The following is a 23,672-nucleotide window of genomic DNA, read 5'->3' as shown; positions in this document are numbered from 1 at the left end:
CAACTGGCGACACTTCGACCTGTCGTCATTTAAACCGCTGTAATCAATCCCAACTGGCGACACCTTGACCTGTTATTTAAACCGCTGTAATCAATCCCAACTGGCGACACTTCGACCTGTCGTCATTTAAACCGCTGTAATCAATCCCAACTGGCGACACTTCGACCTGTCGTTATTTCAGCTTCTGTAATCAATCCCAACTGGTGACACTTCGACCTGTCGTCATTTAAACCGCTGTAATCAATCCCCACTGGCAACGCTTCTACTTGATTGACATAACCTGCACCCTATCATCTGTGTATTTATTATTTAGGAAGAATCTGCTCATGTTCCATATAGCCTAGCCGAACTACTGTCCGAAAAATAAACATTTACAGTCATGACTGTCCTCCTTGCAACATGATAAACCAAACATGTAGTTGAGAGATCTTCTCTTCTCACATGCTTCTTCCGTTGCATAGCTTTTTTTTTACCAACCTCGACTCCTTTTAAACTATGAAAGGATGGGCGTAGGGGGAAAAATGAGCTAGTCAATCCAATGCAGGCATAATGCTGCAACTCCACAGGCATAAACATCCATTCAGTTCCTATTACCATGACTGGGATTCTCACTTCCTCCTATGCATTTCAACTTGTTTTATCTCCAGGTAGCTTATCAGTCAACTGAATTCCATTTGACATCAGGTGTAATACATCACACACACCTTTCATTCACCTGCCAGTCGCCATATTAATGATAATTGTGCAGTCCAGAAATTAATCTGTCTGTTTGCACTCACAACGGGATCAACTGTAACGTAAGACCTCTGTGAGCATCAGGAGACCAGGCCAGCGAAATGCTGCTGGAGCCCTAGTGGGGTTTTATAGGCTGGGCAGGGAGGTGAGCAGGGGGCCTGCTGCTGGAGTCCCAGTGGGGTTTTATAGGCTGGGCAGGGAGGTGAGCAAGGGGCCTGCTGCTGGAGTCCCAGTGGGGTTTCATAGGCTGGGTGGGGAGGGGAGGTGAGCAAGGGGCCTGCTGCTGGAGTCCCAGTGGGGTTAGTTAGGCTGGGAGTGGAGGGGAGGTGGGCAGGGGGCCTGGTCTGGGCCAGGTCACATACCAGAGCGCTATCCCTTACAGTTACCGCCCACTGTTTTCTTTAACCAGGCAGCTCACTATGAACAAAGCCTAGTGGCAGATCTCCTCATTCACTGTGGTGGAACAACCCAGAGTTGTGGAATGACATGACAGTGTAATGATTGCGTTCTTTGTTTCCTGGTTGTGGACTTCCTTGTGTACAGTACACACCCCCTGCATCAATAGTGGTAATTGATTCAACGGACAGGCCATGATGTCATCTGGCTGCTGCATCTGGAAACAGAGGAAGCCACTAACACAACCACCAACACTCACTGAAAGGGATGGTTGGTAAAATAACATTCCTTCCTCCCCAACATTAATACGCTCTGTGATTGAGCTGGTAGTACATCTGCACAAATTGTAGTACCACTACAAATCTAGGAAATTGTGCAATTTCACCCATTTGAGAAATGACAAGTTGAGAAGTTTATTTGTGTAATTAAATCACTGTGGGATCTGTTTGAAAAAGTCAAGCAGCCATTCTACTCATTCAAAGCGAATTAATGCTGTATTCACAGTCCTCATTGAAATGGTCCATAGAGGATTCATTCATCAAGAACTGTTAAGCGGAGTGAGCAAGTGATTGACTACTATCCTCTGTGCCTCTGTGTTGCTCTCAGGGCGTCTGGATCTGGAGGGGCTGTTCCTGGTCAACGGTAATGCGGAGCGGGTGGAGTGGCTACGGCAGCGCTATGACTCTGGGGAGGAGGTGGACCTGGAGAAAGAGGCTGACCTGGCCTCGGCCGTCAGCCTGCTCCGTCTCTTCCTGCAGGAGCTCCCAGAACCCATCATCCCTGCTGGCATGCAGGCCCACATCCTGCAGCTCTACCAAGGTATGTTAATCTTAGTCCTCTTCATCATTCACCTCTCTACTGTCCCCTACCTCTTCATCCTCCTGTTGATGTTCTGTGGATCTGACCTGTACTCCCGATAAAGGTGATGCACATTATTCCTTCTCTAGCTTTCCACCTGCCCTCTCACCTTACTTTCTTCCCTTGGCAGCATCATCTATAAACCCTTGTTGTTGTTGTGTGTTGTCCAGACTACAGCAGTGAGGAGGAGCTCGCCCGCAACATGAAGTACTTCCTCCAGCAGCTGCCTCAGGTCAACTACAGCCTGCTGCGCTTCCTGTGCCGCTTCCTGTCCAGCGTGGCCTCGCTCCAGGAGGAGAGCTGGAGCGTTGGAGCCCTCGCCGCCGTCTTCGGACCCGACGTCTTCCAGTACGATCAACAATAGTGACAGCACATCAACTATCCATCCTAAATACCTCATACCTAAGGCCTGTAGTACTTGTTCATACCTGCATATCGATGGCTCTTTCACTTTGCTGCCACTTTTGCTCAGAAGTGGTTATAGAGCACAAATTATTTTTAATTATAAACTGGGTGGTTCTAGCCCTGAATGCTGATTTGCTGAATGCCGTGGTATGAGACCGTATGACACATATATTTTTACTGCTCTAATTATGTTTGTAACCAGTTTATAATGGGGTAGCCTAGTGGTTAGAGCGTTGGACCAATAACCGAAAGGTTGCAAGTTCAAGACACCCTAGTGGTAGGCAGGGTAGCCGAGTGCAAGTTCAAGGTACAAATCTGTCGTTCTTCCCCTGAACAGGCCGTCATTGAAAATAAGAATTTGTTCTTAACTGACTTGCCTAGTTAAATAAAGGTAAAATAAAAAATGACAATAAGGCACCTCGGGGGTTTGTGGTATACAGTATGGCCAGTACAGTATCCAGGCACTCTGCGTTGCGTCGAGCAAAAGAACAGCCCTTAGCCGTGGTATATTGACAATATACCACACCCCTCAGGCCTTATTGCTCATTTATATTCTGAAATAAATAACCATGTTTTGAGAAGTTGCTCTGCAAAATAATAAAATAATCTTCTAGACTCGAGATCATCTGTAGCCAATGTTCTGAAAACGGCAGTGTTCTGTTGACTTCAGGGAGAGAACAGCTGTTATGCCAGAATCTGATTATAATACCACTAGTCGTATATGTGTTTGAATTGCATATTTCAAATCAAAATCAAATGTTTTGTCACATGCGCCGAATACTTTTATTTTTTACATTAGTTTATTTAGTAAATATTTTCTTAACTCTTAACTGAGGGCTTGTAAGTGAAATGCTTAACTTACAAGCCCTCAACCAGCAATGCAGTTCAAGAAATGGAGTTAAGAAAATATTTACTAAATAAACTAATGTAAAAAATAAAATTAACAATAACGAGGCTTTATCATTGTGTACTTACTAACATGTATTTCTTAGTCATCTGATGTAAAGTCAGATGACTATCTGAAGTCAAACATAATGATGCAATAAGCTACTGTATTTTTGTACGGCGTGATGGTTGGGATAACAGCTGATCTGCGGTCATTTCCCCTCAGTTTTTGTACTGTAGTTTACACATGGATGTAGAAGTCCTTTCAGTTATGAAGGTTGATCACAGCTGATCTGAGGTCATTTTTTGCCTGTACTGTAGTTTAGACACTGATGTGTGTTTATGATAACGGCTGATCTGAGGTCATATTTTCTGTAACTCTAGTTTAGACACAGATGTGGAGGGCCTGAAGGAGCAGGAGTCAGTGAGCCGCATCCTGGCGGAGCTGCTGGAGAATCAGGAGGAGTTCTTTGACTCAGAGGACGATGACGTTTCTACCACCAACGACTACAGTTCCATCAACGAACAGGTAAGGCCCTTCTCTCTGTTTTCCGCTCGAAATGTCTTCTATTCTGAGACTAATATTCAACCTCACTCACCCTATTGCATGGGTTAACGGCTGAAAGCTTAGAGGTAGGGAGCCCGTATGTCAAGGCATAATGGTCTTTGGTTGTTATTACCTAATTGGGTAACTCCCTTCTGCCCTGCATGTATTGAGCTTAAAATATGTTCTGTTGAATTTCAGTAATGAGGAAGTAGAAGGGTTTAACGTTATTCCAGCCACTCTTGAGTCTGGCACTACCATGGAAAAGGAGAGATTCTGGAATTACTGCAGTGTTGCTTTTGAAGGCTGTCTAAATGTTGAATATTGTTTCTTGGCCCCAAGCCAAAGACCACTTGAGAGAATAGAGAAAGTAAAGGGGTGTTGAGGAGTTCTGTCTGTCTGCATGTCTGTCTGCATGGCTGTCTGTCTGTCTTTGTATGTCTGCATGGCTGTCTGTCTGTCTGCATGGCTGTCTGTCTGTCTGCATGGCTGTCTGTCTGTCTGCATGGCTGTCTGTCTGTCTGCATGGCTGTCTGTCTGTCTGCATGGCTGTCTGTCTGTCTGCATGGCTGTCTGTCTTTGTCTGCATGGCTGTCTGTCTTTGTCTGCATGGCTGTCTGTCTGCATGTCCGTCTGTCTGCATGTCCGTCTGTCTGCATGCCTATGTCTGTCTGCATGCCTGTCTGTCTGTAGGTCCATGTCTGTCCATGCCTGTCTCTGTCTGTCTGTCCATGCCTGTCTTTGTCTCGGTCTTTGTCTCAGTCTTTGTCTCAGTCTTTGTCTGTCTGTCTGTCTGTGTGTCTGTAATAGGGATGGTTGCTCGAAGTAGCCAGCATTTAGTGGTAAAATGGGTGTTCAGGAGTTCCTCTCGGCCATGTCTCCTCTCCCTAGCATCCACAGAACACACACACATCAGTCTTCAGATCAGCGTTGAGGACAGTACCAGTCAAAAGTTTGGACACCTACTCATTCAAGTTTTTCATTTTCTTTTTACTATTTTTACTATGGTACAACATCTAAGTTGTGAGTGGCTACCTGGTTGATCCTGCCAGTAGCATATGCTTGTCTCAAAGATTAAGCCATGCAAGTCTAAGTACACACTGCCGGTACAGTGAAAGTTTAGTGAAGACATCAAAACTATGAAATAACACATGGAAACATGTACAGTCGTGGCCAAAAATTTAGAGAATGACACAAATAAGCTTCCAGTCTGTTATTTGAACTCAATCAGCATGACAGAGTGATCTCCAGCCTTGTCCTCGTCAACATTCACACATATGTTAACGAGAGAATCATTGACATGATGTCAGCTGGTCCTTTTGTGGCAGGGCTGAAATGCAGTAGAAATGTTTTTGGGGGATTCAGTTCATTTGCATGGCAAAGAGGGACTTTGCAATTAATTGCAGTTGATCTGATCACTCTTCATAACATTCTGGAGTATATTCAAATTGCCATCATACAAACTGAGGCAGCAGACTTTGAAAATGTATATTTGTGTCTTTCTCAAAACTTTTGGCCACGACTGTAGTAACCAAAAAAGTGTTAAACAAATCAAAAAATACATTTTATATTTGAGATTCTTCAAAATAGCCACCTTTTGCTTTGTTGACAGCTTTGCACACTCTTGGCATTCTCTTAATCAGCTTCATGAGGTAGTCACCTGGAATGCATTTCAATTAACATGTGATGAAACTGGCTCTCATGAGGACTGCCACAGGAAAGGAAGACCCAGAGTTACCTCTGCTGCAGAGGATAAGTTCATTGTAGTTACCAGCCTCAGAAATTGCAGCCCAAATAAATGCTTCACAGAGTAACAGACACATCTCAACATCAACTATTCAGAGGAGACTGCATAAGTCAGGCCTTCGTGGTTGAATTGCTGCAAAGAAACCACTACTAAAGGACACCAATAAGAAGAAGAGACTTGCTTGGGCCAAGAAACACGAGCAGTGGACAATATACCGATGGAAATCTGGACGATAGTCTGAGTCCAAATGTGATTATTTTGGTTTCAACCGCCATGTCTTTGTGAGACGCGGAGTAGGTGAACGGATCATCTCTGCATATGTGGTTCCCACCGTGAAGCATGGAGGTGTGATGGTGTGGGGGTGCTTTGCTGGTGACACTGTCAGTGATTGATTTTTATTAAAAAAATAATCATAATTTAACATTTAATTCAAGGCACACTTAAACAGCATGGCTACCACAGCATTCTGCAGCGATATGCCAAACCATCTGGTTTAGGCTTAGTGGTCCTATCATTTGTTTTTCAACACCTCACAGGCAGTGTAAGGGCAATTTGACCAAGGAGGAGAGTGATGGAGTGTTGCATCAGATGACCTGGCCTCCAAAATCACCTGACCTCAACCCAATTGAGATGGTTTTGGATGAGTTGGATCACAGAGTGAAGGAAAAGCAGCCAACAAGTGCTCAGCATATGTGGGAACTCCCAACACTGTTGAAAAAGCATTCCAGGTGAAGCTGGTTGAGAGAACGCCAACTGTGCAAAGCTGTCATCAAGGCAAAGGGTGGCTACTTTGAAGAATATAAAATATATTTTGATTTCTTTAACATTTTTTTTTTTCTGGTTACTACATGATTCCATGTGTTTCATATTTTTTATTTCTTTGCTATTATTCTACAATGTAGAAAATGGTATGAAAACATTAACAAAAAATGCTTGCGTTAGTGTGAATGAGTAAGTGTCAAGTTTTGACTGGTACTGTATATGTGCCGCTAAATCTTGATCTAATCCTCGGCAACAGCAGCATATTTGCGTTTGAGGCAGACGCTCTCTTACACAGGAAGCTGACAATGATAAGCAACAAAGTCCTTCCATGTGACTCTCCTTTCTCCCCCCTGTATTGTGACTGAGTAGCCCAGGATTAGGCTGTTCAGAAATGGCCCTTTGTTCTCTGAAGGAAAATGTTTAACTGCTGTGCTTACAAAACCATGGTGATGTAACGGTGGAACTGACACCTGCGGCCGTCTCCGGGGACATCTCAGTTTCCTAACGGACCTTAAGGAGTATTAAGACAGTCTATCCAGGCCAGGCTAACTCACACAGCACAGGCAGACAGTAGTGCTTATTCCATCCTGTCTGGCCAGAGACCATGGTTTGGAGTGGGAAGTGCTGCCTTTAGTTTCACTGCATTTCAGCCTTGGGGCTGGGCTGGGCTGGGCTAGTCCTGCCTAGGCTAGTCATGGCTGGGCTAGTCATGGCCGACAACAATGAGACAGCCTATATGGAGGAGGTCCGAGAACTGGCAGTGTGGTGCCAGGACAGCAACCTCTCCCTCAATGTGAGCAAGACAAAGGAGCTGATCGTGGACTACAGGAAAAGGTGGGCCGAACACGCCCCCATTAACATCAACAGGGCTGTAGTGGAGTGGGTCGAGAGTTAAGTTCCTTGGTGTCCACATCACCAACAAACTATCATGGTCCAAACACACCAAGACAGTCGTGAAGAGGGCACGACAAAACATTTTCCCCCTCAGGAGACTGAAAAGATTTGGCAATTGTCCCCAGATCCTCAAAGTTCTACAGCTGCACCATTGGGAGCATCCTGACCGGTTGCATCACCGCCTGGTATGGCAACTGCTCGGCATCTTACCATAAGGCACTACAGAGGGTAGTGTGTACAGCCCAGTACATCCCTGGGGCCAAGCTTCCTGTCATCCAGGACCTATATAATTGGCAATGTCAGCGGAAAGCCCATAAAATTCAGAGACTCCAGTCACCCAAGTCATAGACTGTTTTCTCTGCTACCACACGGTAAGTGATACCGGAGCGCCAAGTCTAGGTTCCTTTAACAGCTTCTACCCCCAAGCCATAAGCTGAACAATTAATCAAATATTAATCAACTATTTACATTGAAACCCCCCCCTCCATTTGTTTTGTACACTGCTGCTACTCGCTGTTTATCTATGCATAGTCACTTCAGCCCTACCTACATGTACAAATTACCCCCTGTATATAACCTCAATATTGTTATTTGATTGTTACTTTTTATTATTTACTTTAGTTTATTTGGTCAATATTTTCTTAACTCTTCTTAAACTGCACTTTTTATTTTTTATTTAACTAGGCAAGTCAGTTAAGAACAAATTCTTATTTACAATGACGGCCTAGTGGGTTAACTGCCTGTTCAGGGGCAGAACGACAGATTTGTACCTTGTCAGCTCGGGGGTTTGAACTTGCAACCTTCCGGTGACTAGTCCAACGCTCTAACCACTAGGCTACCCTGCCACCCTTACAAGCCCCACTGTTGGGGCTTGTAAGCTATTTCATAGCTTGTAAGTAAGCATTTCACGGTCTATACTTGTTGTATTTGGCGCATGTGACAGAGTTTGATTTGATCTAGGATCAGTTGTCTTTTAGATTGTAATGAATAAGATTTATAGGTACAGATCCTAAATTAGCACTTCTACTCTGAAATGCTTTGTGGTGCTACAGGAAAAGGAGCACCGAGCACATCCCCATTCTCATCGACGGGGCTGTAGTGGAGCAGGTTGAGAGCTTCAAATTCCTTGGTGTCCACATCAACAACAAACTAGAATGGTCCAAACACACCAAGACAGTTGATTCCCCCTCAGGAAACTAACTATAAAAAGATTTGGCATGGGTCCTGAGATCCTCAAAAGGTTCTACAGCTGAAACATCGAGAGCATCCTGACCGGTTGCATCACTGCCTGGTACGGCAATTGCTCGGCCTCCAACTGCAAGGCACTTCGGAGGGTAGTGCGTACGGCCCAGTACATCACTGGGGCAAAGCTGCGCAAAGCTGCCTACCATCCAGGACCTCTACACCAGGCGGTGTCAGAGGAAGGCCCTGAAAATTGTCAGACCCCAGCCAGACCAGTCATAGACTGTTGTCTCTACTACCGCATGGCAAGCGGTACCGGAGTGCCAAGTCTAGGACAAAAAGGCTTCTCAACAGTTTTTACCCCCGAGCCATAAGACTTCTGAACATCTAACCAAATGGTTACCCAGACTATTTGCATTGTGTGCCCCCCCTCTTACGCTGCTGCTACCCTCTGTTTATCTTATATGCATAGTCACTTTAACCATACCCACATGTACATACTACCTCAATAAGCCTGACTAACCGGTGTCTGTATATAGCCTTGCTACTCTTATTTTCAAATGTCTTTTTACTGTTGTTTTATTTCTTCTCTCTCTCTCTCTCACACACACACACACACACACTTTTTTTCCTCCGCACTATTGGTTAGAGCCTGTAAGTAAGCATTTCACTGTAAGGTCAACTACACCTGTTGTATTCGCCGCACGTGACAAATAAACATTGATTTGATAGGGCCCTCCTCCTCAACACTCCCATATGGGCTCTCTGGGGGGCATAAAATTCACTTTTTGGTCCTTCAGCCACTGGCAGGTGGATTTAATAATCTACCAGCTCCACAAAATGATGAGCATGCTTTGTAATGTTTCTTAAACATTGTGGTATATTTTATGACCTGAGTCTTTCAATCAAAGTATCACAGATGAGCCAAACATTTTCACCTGCCCCTTTAAGGGTGGGAGGTTACCACATCAACACGACTCGTCATGTTTGTGCCTCAGATTGAGTCTGAAAAGTAGAGGCGTTGTCTTCACTTCCCTAGCAGTTGAAACTCAAACATAGGAAAACCTAGCTTGTGAACAATGTAAAAAGCCAAGAAACATAAGGACAAAGTCTCACTTCAGTAGACTTTTTTGTTTCAAGTAAATTAGACCAACTTTTATGTCTGTCACCAGCTAGGCAGTCTTGCAGCGCAAGGTGGAATAGGCTATATAGGATTCATAGTTCTTTGTGCGATTTTAAATTACCTGCTATGAAACAAAACGGCATAAATACTTTGAAAACATCTACTGCAGAATGTATTTTACTATAAATTGTCATCATACTTCATTATTTTATGAAACGCTCGCACTGTGGAGCCCTGACCTCCTGCCAACGTGGCTGGTAAAATACATTTTCCCCGTCAATGCCAAAATCTATCTGGCTGGCATTTTAATTTTAGGCCCTGGCTCCTGATCTCTGACTGCAATTCTCCTCCTCAACTCCCTTATGAGCGCTCTCTCTGACTGCAATTCTCCTCCTCAACTCCCTTATGAGCGCTCTCTCTGACTGCAATTCTCCTCCTCAACTCCCTTATGAGCTCTCTATCTCTGACTGCAATTCTCCTCCTCAACTCCCTTATGGCCTCACTCAGGAATGTTCTATTTATCTACCTGAGCTTTCAGTGGTCAGAGCTGTGATGTCCAGAACAGGCCACATACACCAGGGTTTCTGTTAGAAAAATGTGGTGCCAGACAACGTGACCGGGAAGATTTTTACTTTACTGGCAATTTGATACATTTTACGGACCAATATGCATTGGGTACATACCCCATTAGGGCATCTTAGAGAAACTTAGAGGGGGAATTTAAAGATGCAACAACTAGGATGGGTTGCTAATATTACATGGACTGTGCCTTTGGCTTCTGGACAACAGAAAAAACGTAGATATGAAAACTAATAGAACAGGAGAGAAATGGCATAGTGCTGGGTCCAATAGGGAAGTAAATGGAAATGCATGTATAAAAGCATGTTTTACTCCAGCAGCAACAGCTGAGGAGCTGCAGGAGAAGTCCAGCTCAAAATAGGCTCTATATGCTGTGTGCGCATGATAGTTGTGTTGTGAAAAAAAGATGCATGATGACCAATGAAAATACACACGGGTCAATTTAATTCCACTAAATTGTCATATTTACCATTCCATCAATGAATAAAAAGTATTATTTATCAATGGGATTTAATTTTCTCCCGGTAATTTTGGCCGCCAACAGTTTTTGATTTATTGGCTTTTCATAATTTTTAGGGGGGCAAAATCTGTCAATTGCCGGCTAATGGAAACCCTGGCACACATACTCACACACGCAGAGAAATCAAGGTTATGCCCTCTTTAGTTCCTCACATTCTTGTCTCTGACCACTGACCCACACTGAGCCCTCTTTCTGAAACGTCATCCATTAGCTAGCATGTTGGGTCTGGAACTTTCCACTGACTCTGAGGGCCTATTCTGTTTCTCTGATGGTGTGGGATACAGAGTCAGCTTGTGGCTGGTTCACTGTGTTTGACTTGGACTCGTGGTGACAGCCTGGGATATTGACTATCACGTTCACTAGTCAGATACTAGGGGTGTAATGGTTCACCAAGCCCACTGTTCGGTATGTATTGCGGTTTTGGGTGATATTTCGGTACAGCAGGAAAATGAAATGCCAACAGTTACTTTTGAGTTTATTTTTGTTTATGAAAATCCAAGGTGTTGGTATTCCTAATTCCATATACAGTGGGGAGAACAAGTATTTGATACACTGCTGATTTTGCAGGTTTTCCAACTTACAAAGCATGTAGAGGTCTGTAATTTTTAACATAGGTACACTTCAACTGTGAGAGACAGAATCTAAAACAAAAATCCAGAAAATCACATTGTATGATTTTTAAGTAATTAATTTGCATTTTATTGCATGACATAAGTATTTGATACATCAGAAAAGCCAAACTTAATATTTGGTACAGAAACCTTTGTTTCTAGCATGAGTATAGATGTGTAGATTGTTGACAAAAAAATAAATTGAGTCCCACTTTGTAACATAATTAAATGTGGAAAAAGTCAAGGGGTGTGAGTACTTTCTGAAGGCACTGTAAAGGGGCGTGTCTGTAGCACGGTACTTGTCATTTCCCAGTCCGGGGGTAATGTGATATGACTGTCACTGTGAAGTAGCTCTCTGTAGCCCTGGAGGTCCATCCATTGGTAGTAAGCGCAACACAGGGTGCGTTGGCCAATTCGTTGGCAACTTCAGCTTTACCTTGCTTATATAGAGCAGGTACTGCCTGTTTGCTGAAATGGGTGCAAGAGGGCGAAGTTTGTAACGAGGTACATTACATTGTACAAGATGTTCCATAAAGATCTAAAGATACTATAGATCACACCATTCACCACCACCTTAGCTACAAATTGTTCCACGCGCCATGTTTAATCTCATTGCAAGGACAGAGGTTACCCCACTGAGTCGGTCTAACTGAGATTAGGAGTGACTAATAGATATTCAGTTTGCATCTGTGGCTGTGTTTACACAGGCAGTACAATTCTGATATTTTGCCAATAATTGGTTGACTGCAGTCTAGAAGACAGAGCATTCCCCTACTATTCTGAGATATCTGAAAACCCATACTCGGTCTCTCGACATCTCTCCCCCTCCCTACCTCCATGCCAACTGTGTTCTGCTGCCGTGTCACAGCTGCATTGCCAAGGTAACAGCTATCTGACACCTCTGATTGGATTTCAGGGCCTTCTCCCTCATCGTGTATGCAGATGGTTATGACTCATGCTTGTGTTTTCATGGCAGTGGTGTCTAGCCGCTGGCTGTAGTGTAGCAGCAGAAAAACAAACCGGGCCCAGAGGGGCGAGGATTCTCACACTGTTCCACCTGATTAAACCCGTTTATCCACATCAACAAAGAGCAGAACATTGTGCATTTAAATATGCTGACGGGGGAGACAACAAAAGAGATCTTAATAGAGAAAGAGATCAAACACCTAAAAAGGTCTCTAGTGGATGGATGGGGAGTCAAAGTAACCTTCACGTTTTACAACACCAGGTCCTGACAACACTGACACCTGGAAATGCCCACTAGAGAGACCATTGAACATTCCCCGTCATTGGGGGAATGCAGTTCATAAACTGCCCAGTGTGGACACTGAGAATGACCTAAAACAATTTCCCGTCAAAATCAGATGTATAAATTCTTAATTTTGCTAAATTTCTGTTGATTGTTTTCTGAAAATGTGGACATGTAATTTTTCATCCAAAATATTAATTGATAGGGTAGTCAATGGCGTCATCTATCTGCTAAATGAGTAAGGAGGAAGTAATGCGTTCATATTATGTAACAGTATCAGCTGATTTAAGGGTGAGGCCAGACTGGACCATTGATTTATATCAATATTTTTGATTTCCAATAGTTTGTCAATGGGAGTGGAATGTTGACGGTCATCAGGGATGACGTGACCATATCCATAAAATGTTCATCCATTTTCACAGACAAAAATGCTGCGTTCAAAACAACTGGCAACTCGGGGGGGCGGGGGGGAGAACTAACTCCGACAGGGTCAATTCTTTTTGAACGGTCATCTAACTTTCCATGTCAGAAACGCAGACATCTTTCTAGACCTCAGACTTTCTGACCTGAAGATCACTGACGTCATGATTTGACCTAATTTTTTTTTTTTTTTTCCCCCCTCCGAGTTACCAGTTGTCTTGAAGACACCAAAAGTTCTGATGAGTTGAACTTTTGATGGGCTGATGGATACGTAACAATCCGTTTAGCCAATTTACCCACACATTCAAGAATTTAAAACGCCACACAGACCACAGACCAGAATGTATCCGTTGTGATTTTGTATCAATTCTCCACAGATCAGTCTGGCCAGTCCTTGCCCTTAATTTGATTGGTCAAAATACCAATTATTGGCAACATATCTGAATGTTTCTGTCTGTGTAAACACAGACATAGATGCAAAGACAGAATATCTATTAGTAATTCCTATTCTCAGTTAGGTTACCCCAACGAGTCTCTCTCCTTGCAATGAGATTAAACATAGCTGTAAATTGTTCCGTGCCCTAAGGTGGTGAGTGGTGTGATCTATAGTATCTTTATGGAACATCTTGTACAATGTAATGTACTGCCCATTTTAACAGCAGGCTCTACACTCACTGCACTGACTGCAGTGTCATTATCTAGGTACATTTCAAGGGATGTCAACACCATCGAGTCAGTTAGGACCTATTTAAGGAACAGCCAAGCCTGGCTGAAAAATGTACAGCAGCAATCACTAATTGGTAACAGATGTTCACTTTGTGTTTCTAGTCGTTCTATGTTGTGAACTGTACACAGAAAACATTGGCACCCACATGACCGGTCCTGTATGGGAGATGCTTTGTTTGCAGCCTGTCTATATGTACGTTATTTGTTGATAGTGGTGCAAATTGCTTATTGATTCATTAGGAGGTCAATAATGGGGTAGGTACCAGTATGGATTTTTACAATACCGTCTAACAATATTTTGATACCGCTAAATAAAAAGTAGATTTGTCTTATTTTGGTTGAGTATAAAACATTCTGAATGGTGAAAGCAAATTCATGCTCTCTCCCGCCGTGTAGAAATTAGACTGCAACCACAGCGCACACACCCGAGGGACCGACAGCAGACTGTCAAACCAGCAGGGTTTCCCTGTCACTGCTCACTTTGTGTCCTATCAATAGATCACTAGAAGATACATATCATTCATTCTACCTGGAGAGGGTTCGGCTGACTTTAGTTCATTTAAGTGGGGAAGTACTTGGCTGAACATTATGCTGTAGTCTGCTGTAGAGCCAACAGCCAGCACTAGTGGAAAACACTGCCATCAGAAATTAGAAAAATATTGTGAAATGATATTTTGGCCATATTTCCCAGCCCCCTGTAACCTACATAATGTTGCATAATGTCTGGCTGAAAGTTTGTGGTACAGCTCCGTCAGAGGTGTCATGTATGATGATACTTAAACCTTCTCGCCTACTTCAATAAGATGACATCTGTTGGAGTGCCTCTGTCTAAAATGTCCCCCTACCCTTCTCTCTCCTGCAGATCACAGAACTCCTGGACGATGACAAATTAGAGGCGTTTGAGGAGCTGCCCCAAGATGGCGAGGATGGCCCCCCTTCCGCCTCTGAATCCCCCCAACACAGTAACACCCAGGTCACCCCCTCTTCAAGGTAAGATCAGATAAATAATGACTTGGTTTATGGCTTTGTGCATATATTACAAACATATCAAGCGTAGACAAAGGACATGGACAATTACAGACCATAAATACACTGAGAATAGAAAAGTGTCTAACTCTTATGATTCATCTGTACACTATACACATCTACACTGTATAAACACACAGACCCCTCTGTGTACTCTTGTAGCCTCCCTGATATACATGCACCCACCTCATGTTTCAGTGTGTGTGTGGACATGTTCAGGCTGAATATGAGCGTGGTGTCACATTCCAGTCCAGCTGCCTGCTTCACCACAGCTATGTTCTTGAATCTGGTGGGGGAAGCCATAAAGAGCTCTTAAAGCATAATGTTATAGGGTCAGCTCAGCTCCCACATGATGCAGTCTTACATAATTGGAATCGTGATCCCATTTTTCAATCATGTGACCCACATGGGCTCCTGACCCCAAGCTTCAATACACTGAGAAAAGTAGTGACTTAGATCATTATCACGTTTTTCTCATTCAATGCATGGAGCATTATAGTGCTAGTCCAAACAACAGACTTTTCCCAGAACCGGGGTAGCAGCGTCTCTGCCAGGTCAAAGCTGCTGTGATCTCAAGTCTCCACAGTGCTAAATGGATGAGTGTGTCTCCTTTCAAAAGTCCTGACGTCTAGTTCTGAGAGAAATTCCCTGGAAGTATTTGTGCTGATCTCCTCTCTCTGTTTAGTTCCAGTGCACCTGCACCCACTTTGATCTGAGCGAAGCGCCAACAGGGCTGTTGAGAACTCCACCACAGGGCCACCATACAGCAGCTAAATGTCAGGCTTGTCTGGAATGACAGGCCGGTTAATTTATATTAATCAAATAAAATTGTATTAGTCACATGGGCCGAATACAACAGGTTTAGACCCTACTGTGAAATGCTTACTTACGAGCCCCTAACCAACAATGCAGTTTAAAAAAAAAAAAGAGATAAAAGCAACAAGTAATTGAAGAGCAGCAGTGAAATGACAATAGCGAGACTATATATAGGGGGGTACCGATAGTCAATGTGCAGGGGCACCGGTTATTTGAGGTAGTATGTACATGTAGGTAGTTATTAAAGTGACGACAGAGAGTCTGATTTCCTATAGACCCTGCCACATACGTCTCGTGTCTGAGCCATTGAATTGCTACTCCACCTTGTCCCTGGACTGGCATTTCACTTGTTTGATTGCCTTGTGGAGGGAATAACTACACTGTTTATATTTAGCCATATTTCCAGACCTCTTTCCATGGTTAAATGCGGTGGATCGCGCTTTCAGTTTTGCTCGAATTCCGCCATCCATCCGGTTTCTGGTTAGGGTAGGTTTTAATAGTCACACTGGGTACAACATCTCCAAATGGGATGGCTTCCGATTGGTCAGATCAGCGTTGAATGGTTATCGTCACTGGTACATCCATTTTGAGTTTCTGCCTTTAAGACAGAATGTGCAAGGTGGCATCTTGGTCGGATTTTCCGAAGGGAGGGTGGGGGAGGGCTTTGTATGTATCGCGGAAGTTAGAGTAGCAGTGGTCGAGAGTATTAACCCTACTTGTCGTGCAATCAATAAGCTGATAAGCTGAAAAGGCAACCAACAGAACTAGTGGCTGACAGTATCCCTCACAACTATTGTCGTGATGCCTGGGGTTGTTCTGCAGTCAGTTCTGCTTTTGAAGGAATGTCTGTGCGGTATTAAGTTGTCATGTCTTTTTTTAAATTAATGTCCAATTACATAGTCTTAACCCAATTTTTCATATTTTTATTCAAGACAATTGACCACCATCCTCAACAAGAAGAATGTCTTAAATGTCTTGATAGGCAAGTTTTGCTTATGATGGTGGTCATGGATCAACAGTAAAACTTGACCGATCATGTCCGATGTTGTTCAGTCATGGAGGGAAAAACTGCAGGCTTTGCTGACATGTTTGTGCCGAGCCCTGACAGACATTAAGCTGGTCCCCATTGTGCCCTGACAACATCTCAGCGACAGCTCCCATCAAATCTAAATATAAGCCCATTGGACCGTCCACTATCCGTTCCCCACTCCATTTTTTTTTATGGGACACAGAAATAAACTCTGGTGATGAGGAACAGCGTTCTTGAGACATGCTGTTGGCTGAGGTGCGAGACAGGGGAATGTGGGAACAGCTGTTTGCACCATAGTGACTGTCTGCGTGAGGTGGTAGGATCACAGACCTCCCTCTTCCCTCACCCTGTCCACCTCTCCAACTCAGTGCCTGCCTGCATGCCTTCCTTCACGACACCAACACCACTCGCTTGTAAAGCCAGTGGTTGCATCTGAAATGGCACCCTATTACCTACATTGTCCACCACTTTTGACCAGGGCCCATAATAGGGTGTCATTTGAGACTTGGACAGTGTCCAAGCCAGAGGATCAACAGCCCCTGGGCCAAACTCCTCCTCATGGTCTATTTTCTCCATCCAGACCTGTCCTGAGGACCCTGTGGACATTATTTATGAGGGCTCCGAGGCCACTGCATGCCACAGAAACCTGCCGCTCTTATCTGTGTCAACAGAGCACTTGCTGTCTCTTTCATGAGGACGGATGAGTAACTCATCGTAGACGCATTGAGAGGCGTTTACATGGTTAGCAGCACCCCAAAGGTGGACTCCTGCTCCACTCGTGGCCTGGGCCCATCAAAACAAGTTCCTCCTACTGAATGTATTCCATATACCCACTCCTGGTGTTGGGGTCTGCTCCTGGGTTTTTTTTTAAGTAGCTGATCATTTATGTTCACTGCTGTTCCTCTGCGGGTGTCATGTCCAGGTACATCCCACCCTCTTCACCTCTTAGTTACTTCCTACCGTCCTTTCCCAGCTTACTTTGTCTCACTACCTGATTATGTCAAAGCTATAGGCATCAGAGCCGTATGTTTAGAATATATGGCTCTGATATGCACTACCTGGCTTGGAATATAGTATCCACACGACCTACATAACAAATATAACATATGTTATCAGTTCTCGCCCACAGTAGCTGGACAGATTTATCTTCATTTCCTAGGAATTCGAACACACTTTCCACCCAGGAAAGATGACTTTTTTATAGCAACTAAACAACTGTAGCAATGATAAATGGGTCAACAAAACATTCAGTTAGATTAACAACAAACCTGACCCTTTTGCTGCAAGTGGAAAATGATGAAGCATTGTCAGAACACATTGAACTCTCTGAACTGATTCCATCATGGTTAGTTCAGGCGGGCCGGTGACCTGGCTCAGGATGTATGGAGAGTGTATCTCTGTGTGTTTGTTCCTTATCACTCCCGAGACAAACAGATGAGGTAATTGCTAAAGAGAGCCTGGGTGTGGCCATCCTGTCCCCCTAGCTGAGCTCCAGTCAGAAGCTATAAGTGGGCCAGCCCTGCCAGTGGGCCAGCCCTGCCAGTGGGATATGATTAAGTAGGATATGGGTGCCAAGCGGACATAGGGGTGATGTGCAGGTTATATAAAAGCCAGGGTGATGGGTGTCCTTGTGTGTGTTTAGTGATTGGGGGGCTGCTGTGTTGTATTATGTGTTTACTGGGTGTCGGTTGGGGAAGCCCGCCCCTCTCAGGCCAGGTAATTGGCCAGCGGGTCAGGTTCCCTGGTTGTGTCAGGCAGCCCTGTATTTGAGCAGGGTTTTGGATTGTTTACTGCAGCTGAGCCCAACACTACGCAGCCAGCCAGGCAAGGACAGAGCTCCACAATATGTATCCAGATAGTCAGGGTTTGCTCTTTGAGTTGCTCATACAGAATTTATCACCAATAAATGCTCAGTCCAGATAACCCACAAAACAACTACTTGACTAACCAAGCAGAACCAAGAACCAGTGAAAATGGCATGTGAAATTCTGCTGCACAGGTAAAGTCCCGGTGGGAAGGATGAGAGGGAGGAGGATTGTGTCAGCGTGTGTAATTGTCACATACAGTTTTGAGATTTGTAGTGTATGATAGATTAATACAGCCCCATGATATCACAGAGGTCTTGCACAGGTAGTTAATGATGAACTTGTTAATCAGAGGACTAATTCTACACCTCCACTACTACCCCCACAGGAAGGTTGCAGGTCTGATTGACAGATGTGTTTAGTTTTCATAAGGAAAAGAGGTGTTTACGAGCTGAAAGGTCAAGCCTGGGAGAGTGTGTGTGGGGGGGGTGCTTTTCTTGAAGTACCTGCTGCCATACATCACTGTTTTAGCATTTGGCTCCTGGAAGAGTTTGAGTCAAAGCCTAGGCTACCTGTATTTTGGAAGAAGATTGTTCTGACCTACCACTTGGAGCCCTTTTCCCTGTGATCAGGAGGTCAGCAATCTACTTTGTCAAAGAGCTATGTGGCAGATGATATGGCAGTAGTCCTCCTTACCCAAATCACTTTGGCAAAGAGCTATGTGGCAGATGATATGGCAGTAGTCCTCCTTACCCAAATCACTTTGGCAAAGAGCTATGTGGCAGATGGTATGGCAGTAGTCCTCCTTACCCAAATCACTTTGTCAAAGAGCTATGTGGCAGATGATATGGCAGTAGTCCTCCTTACCCAAATCACTTTGTCAAAGAGCTATGTGGCAGATGATATGGCAGTAGTCCTCCTTACCCAAATCACTTTGTCAAAGAGCTATGTGGCAGATGATATGGCAGTAGTCCTCCTTACCCAAATCACTTTGTCAAAGAGCTATGTGGCAGATGGTATGGCAGTAGTCCTCCTTACCCAAATCACTTTGGCAAAGAGCTATGTGGCAGATGATATGGCAGTAGTCCTCCTTACCCAAATCACTTTGTCAAAGAGCTATGTGGCAGATGATATGGCAGTAGTCCTCCTTACCCAAATCACTTTGGCAAAGAGCTATGTGGCAGATGATATGGCAGTAGTCCTCCTTACCCAAATCACTTTGGCAAAGAGCTATGTGGCAGATGATATGGCAGTAGTCCTCCTTACCCAAATCACTTTGTCAAAGAGCTATGTGGCAGATGATATGGCAGTAGTCCTCCTTACCCAAATCACTTTGGCAAAGAGCTATGTGGCAGATGATATGGCAGTAGTCCTCCTTACCCAAATCACTTTGGCAAAGAGCTATGTGGCAGATGATATGGCAGTAGTCCTCCTTACCCAAATCACTTTGGCAAAGAGCTATGTGGCAGATGGTATGGCAGTAGTCCTCCTTACCCAAATCACTTTGTCAAAGAGCTATGTGGCAGATGGTATGGCAGTAGTCCTCCTTACCCAAATCACTTTGGCAAAGAGCTATGTGGCAGATGGTATGGCAGTAGTCCTCCTTACCCAAATCACTTTGGCAAAGCTGGCACGCTTATTTCACCTCATTACGTTAGCCAAATGCATGAGGCGCTCCAGGCCTTTCTAAAGCTAGTAAAGCTTTGTGTCTTTGACTCCAAAAACCTTGGCCTGAGTTCCATCTAGTCACACATGCTGATTTCTCTACAGTCTGGGAAACAGGACTGATGAGAGGCAGTCTCATCTGATTCGGAGTGGGAGATGCACTAACAGATCTCTGTGCTGTGCGCTCTGGCCTGTGTCTGGCCCTGTCCAACAGCGCTCTCATTGCGGACTGCAAAATAAGGACTGCCTTGGGATTCAGAGAGATGGAATGTTGCTGGTTATGTCATCTGAACTCAGTAGACCAATACTCAACTATACTCTCTTTCTCTCTTGAGCCATACTAGCTGCTTCGCTGGCCAAAGTCCAAACGAAGGCATCATTGTCTAGGTGTGCTGAAATGTTGTACGTAACGTGTTTAACTGTCAGAAGGGGAGGTGTGCGGTGGTGGGCGACTGAGTGTCTGGCCTGTTTAGTCTGACAGCTTGTGGCTTCAGTGTTTATGCCTCTTACTGCACAGTCAGTGTGGAATCAGAGTGCGGCTTTTTTCTCAGTAAACAAAAGGGAAATAATTAAGGTGTTATTAAGGTGTTATTGAATATATTTGAGCAGCTGGGCAGAGACTGAAGTGAGAGCCAAGGGGATATATTTTCAACACTAGAGAAAGAGCACTGAATCCTATTGGCATATGGAGGTCCTGTTGGCTGTGAAAAGTGATACTGGAGATGGTGAACCCCTTTAATATTCTGTGGTGGGTCAGAGTTGCCACTGTCAGTGGTTTCACAGATCTAGCCTAAGGATAGGCTAGGTCAGGATAGGATGGGGCAGTAACACCATTCTACTGTTAACCTTTGTGCCTGTTTGTCTGCATGGCATGCTTGAGTAGGTGATCCACCCTGTCAATATCAAACTTTAGTCTCTTCCCCTGGGGTGCCCCTTTCCTTGCCCCCCCCCAAAAGGGAAACTCCGGCTCAACCCGACACTGGCGCTAACAGTGGCGGATGTTATGCAAGCACAGATTCCTGGCATGCAACACTTTGTTTATGAGCCGGAGGGCACATACTGCTGAATCAACCCGGCCCCTTCTTCCTGTCAGCTGCCCCAACACTGCCTGATGAGCAGAGAGGCAGGCGGTGTACTGTCTGACATTTACCCACATCATTGGAATGGACCCCGTATTTGTGTGGCATCAGGAAGGGGTTGCTATGTACAGTAAAAAGGCCTCTGACCACCCGCCCGCACGTCCTGTCCGCATGTCCTTCCTGCCCTCTGCCCATCCTTGGTGCTTCTGGGAGTGGCGATTGAGAGTGAAATGAATGACATAAGGAAAGGACATGCAGCGCTCTCATGCAGCGCTCTCATGCAGCGCTCTCATGCAGCGCTCCACAGAGGTGTGATAACTGCCTTGATACCGGGTCCTCTGGATGTACTTCCCTCCCTCGGTGGAGTTGGACCCAGGTGAAATAAATCCGTAACCTGTGGGTTACTTCACTGCAGTTTCCACTGGAGCACATGAACACTCACACACACGCACTCATATGCTCACAACCACACGCACATGCTCACAACTACACGCACACCCACGTCGCGCACACCCACGTCGCGCACACCCACGTCACTCACACGCACGTCACACACACACGTCACGCACACGCATGTCACTCACACGCACACGCACGTCACCCACACGCACACTCGCGTCACTCACACGCACACTCGCATCACGCACACCACGCGCACACCTACTCACGTCACGCACACCACGCGCACACCTACTCACGTCACGCATACCCACACGCACAATCGCGTCACGCATACTCACCCACACGCACAATCACGTCACGCATACTCACACCCACACGCACAATCACGTCACTCACACCCACACCTACACTCACGTCACGCACCCACGTCACGCACACCCACACTCACGCACACTCACGCACACCCACAGTCACGTCACGCACACACCCACACTCGCGTCACGCACACTCACTTCACCCACACTCACGTCTCGCACAGCTAAACGCACAGCTACACACACACACACACACACACACACACTCACGTCATGTACAGCTACACCCAGGTCGCGCACACCCAGGTCGCGCACACGCACGTCGCTCACACGCACACGCACGTCACTCACATGCACACGCACGTCACGCACACGCACGTCACGCACACGCACGTCACTCACACGCACACTCGCATCACGCACATCACGCGCACACCTACTCACGTCACGCACACCACGCGCACACCTACTCACGTCACGCATACCCACACCCACACGCACAATCGCGTCACACATACCCACACCCACACGCACAATCGCGTCACACATACACACCCACACGCACAATCGCGTCACGCATACCCACACCCACACGCACAATCGCGTCACGCATACCCACACCCACACGCACAATCGCGTCACGCATACCCACACGCACAATCGCGTCACGCATACCCACACGCACAATCGCGTCACACATACTCACACCCACACGCACAATCGCGTCACGCATACTCACACCCACACGCACAATCACGTCACTCACACCCACACCTACACTCACGTCACGCACACCCACGTCACGCACACCCACGTCACGCACACCCACGTCACGCACACCCACACTCGCGTCACGCACACTCACGTCACCCACACTCACGTCTCGCACAGCTACACCCACACGCACACTCACGTCACGCACAGCTACACTCACACCATGCACACGCAGGTGGCTCAGCCAGAGCCCGGACTTGAACGTGATCGAACATCTCTGTAGAGACCTGAAAATAGCCGTGTAGCAACGCTCCCCATCCAACCTGACAGGGCTTGAGAGGATCTGTAGAGAAGAATGGGAGAAACGCCCCCAAATACAGGTGTGCCAAGCTTGTAGCTTCACACCCAAGAAGACTTGAGGCTGTAATCACTGCCAAAGGGGCTTCAACAGAGTACTCTGTACTCTGTAAATGTACTCTGTAAATGGCTTATGTCTTTTTTAATGGCTTATGTCTTTTTTAATGGCTTATGTCTTTTTTAATGGCTTATGTCTTTTTTAATGGCTTATGTCTTTTTTAATGGCTTATGTCTTTTTTAATAGGTTATGTCTTTTTTAATGGCTTATGTCTTTTTTAATAGGTTATGTCTTTTTTAATGGCTTATGTCTTTTTTAATGGCTTATGTCTTTTTTAATGGCTTATGTCTTTTTTAATGGCTTATGTCTTTTTTAATGGCTTATGTCTTTTTTAATGGGTTATGTCTTTTTTAATGGGTTATGTCTTTTTTAATGGGTTATGTCTTTTATTTATTTTTTTACTTTTGCAAACATTTTTAAAGAACTGCTTTTTTTCTTTGTCATTATGGGGTATTGTATGTAGATTGAGGGGAAAAAAATATAATATATTTTTGAATTAGGCTGTAAGGTAACAAAATGTGGAAAAAGTCAAAGGGTTTGAATACTTTCCAAGTGCACTGTACGTAAACCAAATGTCCTCTCTGAAAACAGATAAGGGTTTGTTGCAGAGCTGGGCACAGCCAATGATGTCTATACATATCTATTGGGCTTAACTATACCACCAAATGGTGACCAGGACTCTATGCAGTCTTGGATTGGGTTATTGCCAGGGGGTGCTTGGGCTTGACCAACCACTGGCCCCTTCGTAGATGGCTATGCTAAAGCTAACC

The 23,672-nt window shown here is 45.1% G+C and overlaps 1 protein-coding gene across 12 annotated transcripts in view; it reads left to right on the top strand.

Moving 5' to 3' along the window:
* LOC110504785 (protein FAM13B) overlaps positions 1-23,672 on the top strand; it is a 59,886-nt gene that overhangs the window by 16,598 nt on the left and 19,616 nt on the right. For all 12 annotated transcript variants that reach the window (XM_090219415.1, XM_090219411.1, XM_090219413.1 and 9 more), the window contains 4 exons: positions 1,738-1,950; positions 2,160-2,337; positions 3,664-3,808; positions 14,499-14,626. In XM_090219415.1, the coding sequence (XP_090075541.1) occupies positions 1,738-1,950; positions 2,160-2,337; positions 3,664-3,808; positions 14,499-14,626 (664 nt within the window). The remainder of the gene's footprint in view (positions 1-1,737; positions 1,951-2,159; positions 2,338-3,663; positions 3,809-14,498; positions 14,627-23,672) is intronic.

The sequence above is a fragment of the Oncorhynchus mykiss genome, chromosome 25 (genome assembly GCF_057628025.1).
Source record: "Oncorhynchus mykiss isolate SJ-2025 chromosome 25, ASM5762802v1, whole genome shotgun sequence".
Taxonomy (NCBI): Eukaryota; Metazoa; Chordata; class Actinopteri; order Salmoniformes; family Salmonidae; genus Oncorhynchus; species Oncorhynchus mykiss.
The sequence above is the reverse complement of the archived record's forward strand: the minus strand, read 5'-3'. Positions and strand labels throughout refer to the sequence as shown.